Below are 15,634 nucleotides of genomic sequence, written 5' to 3'. Positions count from 1 at the left end.
TGACTATTCCAGACTGATGAGTTCATAACCAAGATCCAAATTGCAGTCTCTAGATGTCTTAATCATACTGTCAATATACTGCATGTGCCATTTAAAAAGCTTCCACAATATTCGAATTTTACCTTCTTTTTCCTCGAATTTTCTTTTCCCTCTTATAATCTCTGCTTCTCCTTTCGTCTGTTAAGAGTTTAGAATTTCTTCATTTCTGATGCATATTACATTAAAATTAGTTTTACTTTACTTTGATTTCCCTTTTAGTTCACTTTGATTTAAATTTTTTGTGTTCCATTTCAGAGCAGCCTTGAAGTCAGCTATGAAGATGTTTTTGTTCCTGGATCAGAACTCGATATGCCAAAGCGTCCGTGTTGGGAATTTTCCTACACCAAAGAGCAACTAGATGCTCGTGAGCAAAAATATTTTCGAGTAAGAATGAAGTCTTTAAACACTATAAAACCTGTTATTTATCTTAATAAAAGACTTAACGGGAATCTATATTATTTTTATAATTGTGCATTTATTTATTAACACTGTTTGTTTGAATTCCCTTTTGATATTTCAAAAGATTGAGCCAACGGAAGCAGTAGCGTAGCTAAGGGGTCTGGTGACCCTGGCGAACTTAAGAAATTGCGCCCCCTCCCTCCCTCATGGCAGTGTCCCGATGAAAGGTCACCGGAGGTCACTGTGACCTCCAAAAAAATTTGGAGGAGGGGACAGTTGACTAACTCAGGGTGGCGACAGATCAGGGAAATGTCAGGGAACTTTATTAATCAGGGAAATGTCAGGGAACTTTATTAATCAGGGGAATATCAGGGAATTTGGAAAAAAATAACAAAAAATCAGGAGAAATTGATTTTATTAAGAAAAAAAATTTTTTTGCTTTACAAAATTAAGTACTGTAATTCCCTATGCATTTTCTACCAATTATCTGTTCAAAGAAAAAAGCAAAATTAATGAAGTGCGATTATAGACTGCCGCGTATTTGTACATCTTTTTTCCTCAACATCAAAGTATTGAATCTTACTTATAACCACAGGATGACCTTCCTAAGATTGCTTTTGTGTCTGTTAGGTTGTTTGTTTTACCTAGCTTGAAATTTCCTTTTACACTTTCAATGCTAACAATAACAAATAAACAACCATACTGGCAAAGAGGAAGCCTTCATTAATGCCTTAGCTCCTTCGCCTTTATTTCATTGTCTTGAAGTAATTAGCATACTGTAATCACTATTTCAAGAAGAAATCTTTGGTTTTTGAGTTAATACTATAAAAGCTTATTTAAAGAAGTTATTACTTCTTCGCGTTTTTAATTTAATTGCTAAAATTGAACTTTCAGTTAATAAAACTTTCTTTTTTGCCGTTATACTATTTGTTGTCACCGCAGATTATAAAGGTTTTCTTTTCTTCAGATTTAAGTGATTCTTTAATTTTATAACCCAGTTGTATTATTCTTTTATATATTTTGAAATTAACTAATTGCTTTTTTTTTTTTCTTCTTGCATTTCAAAGTTGTTTGTTACAAAAGCAATCTAAGATTTTTTTTTGTTACATTCTGAAATCATTTGAAATAGAGTTAACTTGTGTTCTTAAGTAAATATCTTTATTTTTTTATTGTTAAAATGATGTATTCATTCGTTAAAAACCTATGTTCTTGATTAGAGAAAAGCTCCTTATGAATGGATGTCAAATGGTTTCATCTGTTTTGCATAAATATGTCAATTAGTTATATAAGAATAATTACATTACTTCTATTCTTTCACTAGTACTTGTTATTCTTGCAGTAATTATTATCCTGTTTGAAAACTTAGTTCAAAATAATTTCAATTACTTTTTAGTTCTATCATAAATACACATATGTTTTTAGGAGTAATTTTAATAGTTTCTTAAAGTTCTTATGCTAAACGGTTTCTGGTAGTAAAGTATTTTTTTTTAATTTTCTGTAATCTTTCCATGTAGAAAAATGTAATATACTGCTTTGTAGGGTTTTTCCCCAAAAAAAATTGACTTGATATGTTTTTTTTTAAAACCATTTTATTAAAAAAGTAGCATCTTTTTAAAATATATCTTTAGTTCAATAACTTTACACAACTTAAAACGTTTAAAATACTGCATTTTATACAAACATACAATGGATTTCAAGTAGAGCAAAGAAAGAAAACCATTATCATTGGTAACGTAAATCAGGGAAATTTGATGAACTTAATGAGGAAAATCTGGGAAAAGTCAGGGAACTTTTTTTCACAGTTCCTGTCGCCACCCTGTAACTGATTTGATAAATTAGGAGACAATATTGTAACCTTAATATTCTTATTTTCTATTTTTAAATTGTTTTCAATGATGCCCAATTCTCCTTCGCAGTAGATATTAAGTATGTATATGTATGTATGCTCAAATTTTATCAGTCGGTAAAATTGGGGATTATTCGGCATATTCAGAATTCTCCCCTTCCCAAAAATTTTAGTTCTCCCTCCACCATTTCACATGAATTCAATAAAACCAATAATATTTGCAATTCGTTAATAAATATAAATAATGTACGTTCTTGAACCAAATGAGAATAAACATGTTTAAGTTTTGTTTATAGCAATGTATGTATTATTTTTTTAAAAAACAGCTTCAACTTTTAATAAAATTTGTATCACACCATTAGGAAAATTTACAATAAACATAATTTCCACGCTTACTAAAAGATTGAAAGAAACCTTAACTTTTTTTTTTTGAATAAAAATCAAAGCATTTAAAAAATCATAGTATTATAATTAGGAAAGCAAAGAAAATACAAAAAGTGTTGCTAATCTGAAATTGACTAAAAAACACAACCGTTTACATACAGGCAAAATAAAATTACTATATATTTGCTAATTATGACCTCCCAATATTTTGTTCAAATAAGAATTGTTATCATTTACTAGAATGAGAATAACTATTTAGCCTAAGAAAAACTATGCATTTTAAACTATACACACAAAATTGCCTCCCCCCCCCCTTTCCCGAAAAAAATGGAATCATTCAATGCTCTTCAGCACCGCTGCCTGGTGTGCTAATTATTTGTGTTAGTCTTTAGTGAACTGAACGAATCGGATTAGAATTTCACACCATGAGTAAAACTCCCCCCCCCCCCCTTTTTTTTTTGAGAATTAAGGATTGTTTTATTTTCCCCTCTAGGTCTTTTTCTTGTGAGACTTTTTAATTTTTTTTTTTTTTTAAATTCAAATAAAAGCATTTTTCTACTGATATGATCAATTAAAAAAGAAAAAAAATAGTCAAAATGCTGCAACCTTAGCTGCTGCGCCTCTGGTGAGAATCACTCCTGCCTAGTTACGCTACTGTACGGAAATGAGGTTTAAAACTGGGCTCTTACTCTATTGTGTTCATTTAATTATGGTAGTCTTGGAGAGCCTTGTTGGTTGCAAACAGTCAACTTGAATTAAAATGAAAAATGTCAACAATAAGGTACAAGTTCATGAGACTATACTTTCATTTTAATAATTATAACGCAAAGAATTTTTGATCATTTTCATTTAAGTGATTTGGTTTTTTACTTGGAGATTGATTGTTTCATTTACAGTTTGATGATCTTTTTGCAACCAATAGTTACAAAGAAAGAAAGGATGATAGCGATAATCATTTTGAAGAAAAGTTCCTATACGTTGCACAATTGATTGTATTTAATATTTGAAATTACTCGCAAAAAGTTTAGTCTAGTTTGCGTTTGTGTTTAATAAGTATGAAACCTTGTAATCAATTTCATTAATATAAAAAGTGGGGAAAATGCTTCATAAATACAAGTGTCCCTTTTATACAAATGTTTAAAAAATGCAATATGTCTTTTCATAAAATTGTTATGAATGATTTGATACACACTTAATTTTCCTGCTACAAAATATGTTCAACTTTTGTAAGATTGCAGTCTTTCCTTCTCCTTTCGTTTCTTTTTCTTTTAATTTGCCCACCCAAATCTTGAAATTTTTGTACCACCTGTTATGAAAGGCATAGTTTGTTTTTAGAGCTATGTTTAGTAAATTGAAAAGCTTGATTGAAAAGTTACAAGAAAATTTATCTTGTATAATGGTTCACATTCAATGTTTCTCAATTATCATGTTCTATAATGCATGCATTCTACATAATTAATAGTTAATTCTTTTGTGTGTGTGTGTGTGTGTGTTTTTTTTTTTTGCGGGGGGGGGGGGGGGTTAGATTAAAAATGACTAATTTTATTAAATTTTGATGCTTTTTTTTATAGGAGTATTTAGACAACTTAGAATCAAAATTTGGTGAGCAGGAATTAAGCCATTTTGAAATGAATCTTGAAACATGGCGACAACTATGGAGAGTTTTGGAGTTTTCTGATATTGTTTTGCAAGTTACCGACATCAGATTTGCTGTATGATATGTATATTTTGAATAGTTTATAAATTATAGTTTAAAATGTTTTATTCACAGTCCAAGGTTCTGCTGTATGTACAGTAACCTCTCAATTATCCCTGAAAATTATCCCCGAGTGGTTTAGCTTCGGTGTTTCACACTTTCAAAATTTTTTTTTCTGCGATAAATAACTTATTGTAGATAAATGCAACCATTTCAACTGAACAACTGAAAAATCTATTTCTTGAGATTGGTATTTATTTTTCCCTCTCCCTACTAATGACACCCAACATTCCAAGATCTAGAAAACCTGACTAGGAGAAACGCAATTAGAATCACTCTATTACTTGTGGATCAAATATTTTAACTGATAGTTTTACTGAATACTTCTGATTTTGTTATTTATCTTTATCTTTTTTTTTTTTTTTTTTTTTTTTTAAGGGCTTCTCTCCCTTGTTCTCTCATACATACTGCCAACCACAGTACTGTATTAAGCATCAACTAATGTGTAGAAATCAGGGTCCAAAAATATCAAAAACATTTAATATTTTGATGTACATCAAATATTTTGATATACAGTAAAACCCCTCCTAACGACACCTTTCAAAGGCGGACGCCACTCTTATGGGAACAGTTTTTAATTCCCCGATTCCGAGGCAAATAATACTAAACCCCTATCCTGCGGACAACCCTCTATTGCGGGCAAAATAAATTGTCCCTTTAGTATTCGCATTGGAGGGATTTTACTGTATATCCGGTATTTTCAATCAAAGTGTACTCTTGAGCATCAATGAACCCGTGTGCCAAATATGGAAAGATCAGGGGTAAGTTGGATTTGTATAAAGAAAATCTCAATGGGGTTAAACACCCAAAAGAGAAGAGAAACACCCTCTGTGAATTCCTGAGCATTAAATGACCTCAGTGTTAAATGAGGCAAAAATGTGACATAAGCTGTGGTTTTGCATGAAGAAAAATCCCAAGGGGGTGGAGACCCCCTAAGGAACGAAAATCCCCTTTCCTACATCCTTGAGAATCAAAGGACCTCTGTGCCAAATTTGGCAAAGATCTGATATGAACTGTCAATTTGTAAGCAGTGGATTTGTCTAAAGGAAACCCCCAGTGGGATCGAACCCCGCAAAATAATGAAAGCATCCCTATCTAAATTCTAGAGCATCAAAGAACCCCTGTGCCAAGTTTTTATCAAAGATCTGACATAAGCTGTCAATTTGATTGGCAAAAACAAATGGGTCACAACCCCCATAAGGGGGAGGGGGGACTTGAAAATCTACCTTCATGAATTCCTTCTTCAAAAGACCTTTATGCCAATTTGGCAAAAGTCTGACGTAAACGGTATTTGTATAAGGAAAATCCCCATGGCGGTGGGATTAGCCATGGATTTTTTATAAGGGAGTGCCCTTAGGGGTTAGGCCCCCTAGTGGGATGAGAACACCCCTCTGTGTCAAATTTGGCAAAGATCTGACCTAAGCAGTGGCTTAGTAAAAGAAACCCCCCTGGGATGGGGTCAAACCCGCTGAATTAGCATAAACATATGAATGAATTCTAGAGCATCAGAGGACCCCTGTGCCCAATCTTCAAGTGAGTGAATTGGCAAACTTGGCGATTCACTAAAGCACTTAATTCAGTAAAAGATGTGATTCACTAAAAAAAGAATGGACTCCCAAAAAGAATCTATCGCACAACTGAGTCCAGAAGAATCGTTGCCTTGGGAATGGACCTGCAACAAATCCTCAAATGCAACTCTTTTGGCGAATTCCAAGTGAGTGAATTGGCTAACTGACTTGGCGATTTGCCAAAAGACTTGCCGTTCATTTTTTGCTAATTGTGTTTAATTCTCTCAGTTAAAAGATTTGATTCTTTTACGCAATTCATAAACTCAGCGCCCATCTCTAAAACTAATGTCTTCAAAATAGTAACTGCATCCTAAAATCACTCTTTATTTTCTTATATTGTTCTTACAGTATCTAGTCTTAAAATTAAGGTTTCTTGCATTATTTATACCTAATATTTCATTTACCATTTTTATCATTTTTAATGGAATTAATTTAGCATTAGCTGCTTTACTCATTTTTTCTTCTCTTAGCTACTTTTACACAGTTTTATGATTCAGAAATAAAAAATATGCCTTAGTCCGTGCACAGTCATACGACATTTTCTTTTTTTCTGACCAACATTTAATATTTAATTAGACACTTTTATAATATTACTATGATTAATATAGTTTTGATATTGAAAGTACCGTAGTTGAAAAAATAAGTATTGGACTTGTATTGTGATATATATATCAGCAAACCCTGGTAGGAATAGGTTAGAATTTTTCATTATATTGATTAACTCAACAGCTTTATTATATAACATGAATATTTAACTGTCTTCATAATTTATATGCTAAATGGTGACTGTATGAATTTCGGAATATGTATAGTTTTAATGTGACTCACTTCTAAGCAATATTTCATGGCAAAATTTCTTGTACACAGCATTGCAAAGTCTAACCTATAAATTTACTTCTAGGTATATCATTTCTCCCCAGCTTTGTATGATTATGTGTCAAAAGATTTAAAGAAAAGCATGGTTATTGTTCTGAATAAAGTAGATTTAGTTCCTGCTCCTTTAGTTCTGGCTTGGCAAGAGTATTTTAAGAAGCATTTTCCTATGCTTAAAGTAATGTGTTTTGCTTCATATGCTGGAATGATACTTAAAGAAGGTAAAAGAGGTATGGACAGAATTTAGATTTCATATTATTAATTTTTCCCTCTTAGTTCTGAACATGTTCTTTTCTTTAGCAGTAAATATATTCTCTAACTAGTGGAACCGCACGGCTTTGCCGGTAATAGAAAATTAAAAGGTCTTTTGGTTCGCCTGTATATTTACAACTAATGTATGGTGAATTTTCTCGCCAATTGTCTTGTACCCATGTTACGGTTCCACGTTAATGATAATTTCGTAATTTACTCGTCCATCTTATGATAATTTTGTTTTTAAAATGGGAATAGAAAAAGAACCGCATCGAATTTTCGAAAAATCGCTTTGAGGTGCACACCCCCATGCTACAAACTAACTTTGTGCCAAATTTAATGAAAATCGGCCGAACAGTCTAGGCACTATGCGCGTCACAGAGATCCTGACAGACAGTTTTAGAGATCCGGACAGAGAGACTTTCAGCTTTATTATCAGTAAAGATTGCATATTGTCAACCTTTCATACATTACATTACTCATCGGACCCAATTTTTTTGTGAGCTCCATAATGATGTAAATTTCTTAGCTAAATAAATGAAATTTTCTAAATCAAAATATTTTTAAAGCAATCGGTTGTATGAGTAAGACTTCTAATCATTATGAGAACGCTTCCTAAGTTGATAACTAAGTATGTAACATGCTTTTAAAACATTATTCTTATTATTAGTAAAATATTTATTTACTTCAACTAATAAAGCAATATTTATACCTTTATAAGACAGATTTAAAAAGATACATAAAGAGGGATGGGGATAAAACTAAAATTTCATCCTTGAAATGATATTTACTGTGAACTCATTTACGGTAAAATCACCAATAGTTGACACTGCACTAGTAGTTGACACTTATGAAAAAAACATAAGTTAACAAAAGAATGAAGTTAGTCTCTCTGTATGGAACAGCTCCCTAGTAAAGACAATTTGAACTTTCGTACCACCAAGTATAGTACAGTAAAACCTGTAAAGTTGACCACCTTTGTAAGTTGACCACCCGTCTATGTTGACCGCTTTTGTCAGGAACGGAATTAGTCCTATCTTATATAATGAAAGAAAACCTCTGTAACTTGACCACCTCTCTATCTTGACCACCTGTCTATCTTGACCACTAATGAACCCCAAGTTTGGTTTGAAGTATTGCAAAAAACCCTTTGTAAGTTGACCACTTGGTTTATTTTTTAAAATTTTATTCAACAAATTATTATTTTTATTATTTTTTTATAGCTTTCCAGGAATATTTTTGATGCCAGACCAGCATTTTACCAACTAATGAAACAGCAGCATAACTAAACCTCCTTTTGAGTTTAACCACATGGGAAAACTACTAAGAACCCTTTTATTCTCCAAACTTGTTTTTCTTTTGTTGTTAAACAAAAAAAATTTTATTTTTTGATTAACTATAAATTTTTAGGAACTATTAATATAAAATGAGTAACTTTTCATAAACAATAAGACTTTTTTTTTTTGATTAATTTACTGAAATTTTAAATTTGCATAACATACTATACATCATTCTGGGGAAATAATCTCTAAAAATATTTGAATAACATTTTATATTATTGATTCAAAGTAATGCTAAACAATGAAAGTGAGTTGAACAGAAAGAGTAAGTGTCAATTAGTCAAAAAATGAATGCATGGTGCAAGACTTACAAAAAAAAAAAAAAAATAATAATAATCATTACCCCCTTTATAAGTTGACCACCTGTCTAAGTTGACCACCAAAGTATTGCACCGCAAGTGGTCAACTTACACAGGTTTCACTGTACCAAGCACAACATTTTTACTTTCTTCTATATCTAATATATAGAAAAAAGTATTGGATTCGTGCAAATTTGCGAATTTCGAATTTTGGCGGATTCGAACGTTTTGAGGTGTGCTTAGTCCATTTCGACCATTTTTGGAAAATGTCTGTCTGTCTGTCTGTCTGTGTCCATGTGTGTGTTAGATATTTGTGTGACCAGTTTTTTGTAACCGCTCTACAGCAGAAACTACCTCTCGAAATCTAACGAAAATTGGTACACATATGTGCCTATGTGAACTTGTGCCCATTGGTTTTTGGCGCGAATTCCTCCAAGGGGGGTGGAGCAATGGGACATTTCTTGAGTTTTGCGTGACTGCTATTCCCCAGGAAGTAACTGGTGGAATCAAACAAAATTTGGTCCATATGTTGCCCCTAACAGTTACAGGTGCTGATTCAATTTTGTTGTCAATAGCTCAAATGGAGGTTGAGCTATAGAGCGTTTTTTATCGTCCATTGTAACTGCTGTATCTCAAGAAAAAATGAACAGAATCAAACAAAAATTTATCAAGAAATAGCCCTTAGAGGGTATAAGAGCTGATTATATTTTGGTGTCAACAGCTGAAAAGGGGGTGGCGCAATTGAACGTTCTTTTTTCTCCATTGTGAGTGCCATATCTCAAGAAGTAATGCTACATTCTGAATGAAATTTGGAATAAATGTGAATCCATATGTAAACAGGAGTTGGTACAATTTTGGCGTCAGTCGCTCCATGGGGGCTGATTTTTTATTTTATTTTTTTATCTGAATAAAAATATCTTTATAAATGCAACAATAAGAAAGATAAGTTGTAATAGACTGTCGTCTGCATATTTCACGTGATTTTAATTGTTGGAAAATGACTAGAAAATCGTGATGATTTAAACTTTTTAAATGTTGCCATCTTTTGTTTGTTAACAAATAAATATTTGTAATTATTTTAAGCAAGGTTTTTAAAATAATTTTCAATTTTTTTGCTTTGCTTTTGAGATAAATCCAGAATCGGGATGGTTGTCAAGTTTTGGCGTATGTAATTTTGTTTTTGTTGGGAATATTGCTTCCTCATCAATCATGGGGAGGGATCAGAATTATATGAAATATATAGAAGGAAGTTTTGTGATGACCACAACATGCTAGTTCTCTTTGGATTTTTTATAACTTTTAAATATAATGTGCTTTACAATGTCGCTTAGACCTAATATATGACTATTTGGTTAGTCCATAATCGATGGTTATTAGTATAAACCATAAACATGATTAATATCAAGTCAAATTTTCTCCCCTTGGTGATTTGACCATGACTGACCCCAATGTAAAATACTTGTTCTTTCTAAGCAATTCAACAGACTGTATTAAAATTGGATGAAAATCAACTAAGTGGAAAAACTTATCAAATAATGTATCACTCTAGGTTTTTTCTCCACACTTTGAGTAAATATTTTAAGTTCAAACCGCTCTACTTGCTGATAAATGGCAGTTGCACCCGTGTATAGTAAAGTCAAAGGGACAAAGTAAACAATTTGTAATAACCTTAATTTCATTAGAAAAAGGTTTGTAATATGCATTAAAAGGGGAAGGGGAATTGAAATTATTATTTTAAAGCCATAAATTTGCTTTTTGCTGCTTCTCTATAAGAGGGCATGCTGTATTTACTTTTGCTTTTAGCATACTTTTATTTACTTTAATATATTTCAGGGCGAAGGGTTGGAAACTTGCACATGGCTGTTGCTGGAGCACGAAACCTTTTAAAATTATGTGAAGAAATAGTTGGTGATAAAGGTAGTTATGTTTTTGTTTAAAGCTTCTCTTTCGATGCATGAGCAAATGTAAATAAATAGGTAATATGCATTCATATATACACTTTACTGTCAGACCCTGATTCAACGAATTCATTGGGACCGAAACTTTTATAAGTTAAATCGGGGTTATTCATGATATCCGAATACGAAAAAAAATTACACTTACTTTATCTGAAAGCAACTGCACAAAAATATCCATAATTAGAAAGTGTGCACTTTTTATTCTGCATTCCGCGACTTATTACGCAGTAATTAATTGAGAATTTTATTGCGCTGAGTAGTAGATTTTGACAATTTTCTTGATACTACTTGATTTGAAACAGTTCTCTTTCGACTCTATGGATGGAAGAAAAAAATACTGTGTCATTTACAGCCTTCTGTATGAGATATGGTTTTAGTTTCCATTCCATATAAAGCACTAGAAAAAGTAACTGTTTTAATGAGAGTTTCATAATTACTTCATGCATCAGAATTGCTATTCTTTGGTTGCCCCCTGGCCCGTCAAACATTGCTGATTCCAAGAAAAGTCTATTTATACTTCAAGCAAGATGGCTATATCATTTGGAAAACAATCCAATATTTTAACTCAAATTAACGAAAAAAATGATTTTTCAGCTGTTCAAATAATATGTTAATTCAGGGTTTATTATTCGGTAAATCTGGGTTTTTGCCTTCATTTTAGTCGGGGAAAGAGAAAAATTCGCTAAATTACGAGATTCGTTAAATAGAGGTTTGTTAAATCGAGGTCCGACTGTATAACCAAAAATATTGGTACACTTTCAAAAATTCATGTTTTTATAGATTTCTCAAAAAATGAGCCACCATTTGAGGCAGTGAAAAGCAAAGGGATGTAAGTAGACTTTTGAAAGTTTCGAGTCAAACGCATTTAAATTTCCGATCCTAGGTAGGCTTTTATTGAACCTTTTTTCTAAATTATGGTATATAACTGCATGCATCAGAGCTACTAGTACCCTAGTTGCCCTAAAACAGAGGAGAGGTGCACCTACCATTTGTACTGATTATCTTCAAATTTTTAATTTTGGCAAATACACCCCTTTGCGTCTCACAGCCTCAATTGTTCTGTAACCTTTGTCACATAAATGAGAAAACATTTTCCAATGAAAAATTAATCGCCTATGCATTTAGGGGATCAGTAACAAATTAAGGAAACAAAAAAAAAAAAAGGTTTTTGGTCACATTTCATTATAAATAGCTGGGAATAATCTATAAATTTCAGAAATAAATAAACTTACTATTCATATTGATATTTTAATGAAAGTATCACTTATATTCACAAAGCAGTAAACATTTCTTTTTAAAAAAATTATTTTATTTGCAGGTTTTTGACTTTTATAAAGTGCAAAGTTTTCTGTCTAAACTTACCAAACTTTCAGAAAATGGGACAGCATACAATCAAAATATAATACTAAAATTTGAAGTAAAAATATTGAAAATTTGATGGAATATGAACATTTAAAGCAATTATTATGCATATATTATTTTCAGTGATCAATACTTCGTAAGATTTTTTTTTTCTTGATTTTGTTACAAAATGAATAAATAAATTTTCTTTTTATTTTCATTTCAATTTTAATGCCTATGAGATCCTCAGAATGTTTCCTAAAAGGCTAGTAAATCACTTAAACAACCAGTAATAAAAATAGACCAGGAGGAAGGAGTTCTTAATAAGTAATCTGGTGATAAACTTATATTCTTTTAAAACATGTTTGTTTCCCTTGAACTTAAAAATTATTAAAGTAAGAGCATCTTACTCTAATTAGGCAACAACTGCGTGCCACATAGATGAACTTCACGGGTCCCGTGTGGTCCGCAGGCCGTAGGTTCAGCATCACTTCTATACATGATGTTATAGTCGAAGACCAGCTATTTTTATGCACCCATTCCGTGTTGAAATAAATTTAATGCTGTTAAAAAGGCTGATAGCCAAGAACACAACAATATAAGCACTTGGGCAACAATATAAGCACTTGGGGTTTATATCAAAACGGGCATTTTCTATTAAAGAAAAAGATGCTCTAACTGCCCAAAGCTGTTTATGTTAAAAGATACACTTTTTTGTATTAAATTAAAAATAAATATGCTCAAAAAAACTTTCTGGGGGTGAAAAGATTAAATAAATAAATATTAAAAAAAAGCGCCATAACGTACTAACTTTGAACGATTATATTTCCAAAAATAATAGGAGTGACACCGATTTTTTTTGTGCAAATGTTAGACAAACATGTTGGTTATCAACCTAATGTAGTACCAGATCTCTCCTATGAGGCGACAGTTGTAGTTAGATTTTAAATATTTGTGTTTTTGTGAAATTTATCGAATAAAAGTTCCAATATCTTCTGGCGCCCTTATAGTGACACCGATTTTGATACATATTTTTGATGTATGTAAGTGTGGCTAGAAAATGATCTAAAAATGTTAGTGTCATCATGAAGGCGCTTTGAGAAAATTGACCTTGAATATAGAAAAAAATTCATTTTCGGTCATTTTTAAACGGAGTTTGTGGGCGTCGCCCTCGTAGTGTCACCGATTTGACAGCTGTAACAGTATCTAACAAGACCATATAGAAATATGGAATTAAAAAATCCATGTCATTATAAGGGCGCTTCAAGCAACAAGCACATTAAAATCTGCAAATTTGGAAAACCAGCAAAAATGTGCCACGCCCCCTAAACAAAAAAAATGTTTTCTCAAAAACGGTGAGTCAGACAAAGCTCAAATTTCGTATTTATATTACATTCATGACAAGGAACAACCTATGTAAAAATAAAGAAAATTAAAAATCCCAACAATCACAACCTGCCTGATCCTTACAGACAATGGCTCTTAAAGGATGATAATGATCCCATAAAATGATAAGTTTAACATACAAAAGAATAGAGAAAAAAGGGACCGATTGATTTTAATAACAAAAAGCGATTGATAGCATAAACCACTAACACATTGAACTAAGACTACTGTAGATCCATAAGTCAGAGACTTCATATTGTTGTAATTTGTATGAATTAGCTAGCAGATCAAACAAATATGTGTATGAAAATATCTATACATGAATAAATAGTTCATGTATGGAATTTTGCTACAAAATGTTAACATTTTTTTTATAATGTTTGCATTAATCATTTGAGTAATAAATGTTTTTTAATAGTAAATTTAACGAGTTGGAGAGAAAAAATTGACATTGAAGCATCCCAAATTGGAACCAGTGGTGATTCTTACGTGGATTCTCCATTTGAAATAGAAGAAAGTACAGATGATATTAAAAGGAATAAAGAAAGTACTGTTGTTAATGATACAAGTCCTTATAGTGGTGAAAAATATAGAGACAATATTGTTACAATTGGATTTGTGGGTGAGTATTTGAGAGTTAATATATATTTTTAAAAATCGTTTAAATGCAGTAAAGTTACAAAGTTATCAATTATTGTCCAGAGTTAACAATTTTTCACTTTTGCAACTGAAAAAGAAAATGGGATTTTTTTTTTAAACAAATATTTAAGGAAAAAAGTTTTGGATTTTGGGTTTTCCAGATTTTGGGATTCCAAATTAAGGGTCTCATACTGTATCATCCTCTTAAGTTTGTTGGTTTGTTGAAGCATTTCAGATACTCTCTTTCTCTCTCTCTCTCTCTCTCTCTATATATATATATATATATATATATATATATATGTATATATATATATATATATATATATATATATATATAGATATACCAGGGTTTTTTTTTTTTTCAAGGTCCGATCGATCGCGGGGTGAAAACTAGAAAGTCAAACCGATTACGCTGTGCGTAGATTTGTTGCACATTCTCTCAAGTAAGTTTGTGTAGTGCATCAGGTCGCTATCGTTATTTCGGAGCATGCCGTAAACAAGGAAACATGCTTCGAATAATTGCATCTCCCGCCAAGTGTGAAGTGTGTGCTGTAATTCGATTTTTGAATGCTGAAAGAAGGGCAATTCAGAACAAACGTAGAGGAATGTTGTCATCAGGCATTGCCCTTCTGCACGACAATGTGCTCCCAAACACTGTTGGTTTAACCAAAAATCTCCTGCAACAGTTTTGCTGGACAGCGTTTGACCATACTTTGTACAGCTCAGACTTGACGCCTCTTCCGATTACCATCTGTTTTGTCTCATGAAACACTGGCTAGGAGGACAGACGTTTGGCTCCAACGCCGAGCTGCAGATCAGTGTACAGAATTGGCTGAAAGCTTAGGCGGTCGCCTTCTATAACGAGGATCTCAAAAAATTTGTATCACACTTCAACAAATGTCTTAATCGGAGCAGCAACTACTTCGAGAAATAGTAGGAAGTTGTATGTACATATTCCAAATAAAAGAATTTCCATTGTTTTTGTGGTCTTCATTTCACAATCGATCGGACCTTGAAAAAAAAACCCTTGTGTGTGTATATATATATATATATATATATATATATATATATATATATATATATATATATATATATATATATATATATATACACACACACAGACATATGCGTGTGTATCCGTTTATGTATATATATTTATTATCTATGTATATATTTCCTTTTCAGGTCATCCCAACGTTGGGAAATCTTCATTTTTGAATGCAATATGTGGTAGGAAAGTAAGTTTGTTAGATTAACTTTATTTAATTTTATATCGATAGATTATTATTATATTTTTTAAAAATACTAATATCTTAAAAAGCTTATATGAGTGTAACTAAAATCTAGTTTTAGTTATCTAAAACTGAGGGGCATTCTGAACCTAACTTTTTTGGAGGGAGAAATTCTCAATTTACCAAATGAGACTCTGTATTTTACTGAAGATTTAAAACAGTAAAGAAAAAAAAAGTGCATGCATACATACCTACATCTAATGAGAAAAGACACTAGATATAGTTAAAAAATGATAAATAAAATTTTTGCAATACTATGTAC

At 31.8% G+C, this 15,634-nt stretch overlaps 1 protein-coding gene across 1 annotated transcript in view; it reads left to right on the top strand.

Annotated features, from left to right (window-relative positions):
* LOC129225316 (guanine nucleotide-binding protein-like 1) overlaps window positions 1-15,634 on the top strand; it is a 48,192-nt gene that overhangs the window by 6,749 nt on the left and 25,809 nt on the right. The window contains exons 4-9 of the mRNA XM_054859908.1: window positions 295-423; window positions 4,240-4,380; window positions 6,894-7,095; window positions 10,590-10,673; window positions 13,860-14,063; window positions 15,266-15,318. Of these exons, the coding sequence (XP_054715883.1) occupies window positions 295-423; window positions 4,240-4,380; window positions 6,894-7,095; window positions 10,590-10,673; window positions 13,860-14,063; window positions 15,266-15,318 (813 nt within the window). The remainder of the gene's footprint in view (window positions 1-294; window positions 424-4,239; window positions 4,381-6,893; window positions 7,096-10,589; window positions 10,674-13,859; window positions 14,064-15,265; window positions 15,319-15,634) is intronic.

This window comes from Uloborus diversus, chromosome 6 (genome assembly GCF_026930045.1).
Source record: "Uloborus diversus isolate 005 chromosome 6, Udiv.v.3.1, whole genome shotgun sequence".
Classification (NCBI taxonomy): Eukaryota; Metazoa; Arthropoda; class Arachnida; order Araneae; family Uloboridae; genus Uloborus; species Uloborus diversus.
Note: the sequence above shows the minus strand (reverse complement) of the source record. Positions and strands in the feature narration are given on the sequence as shown.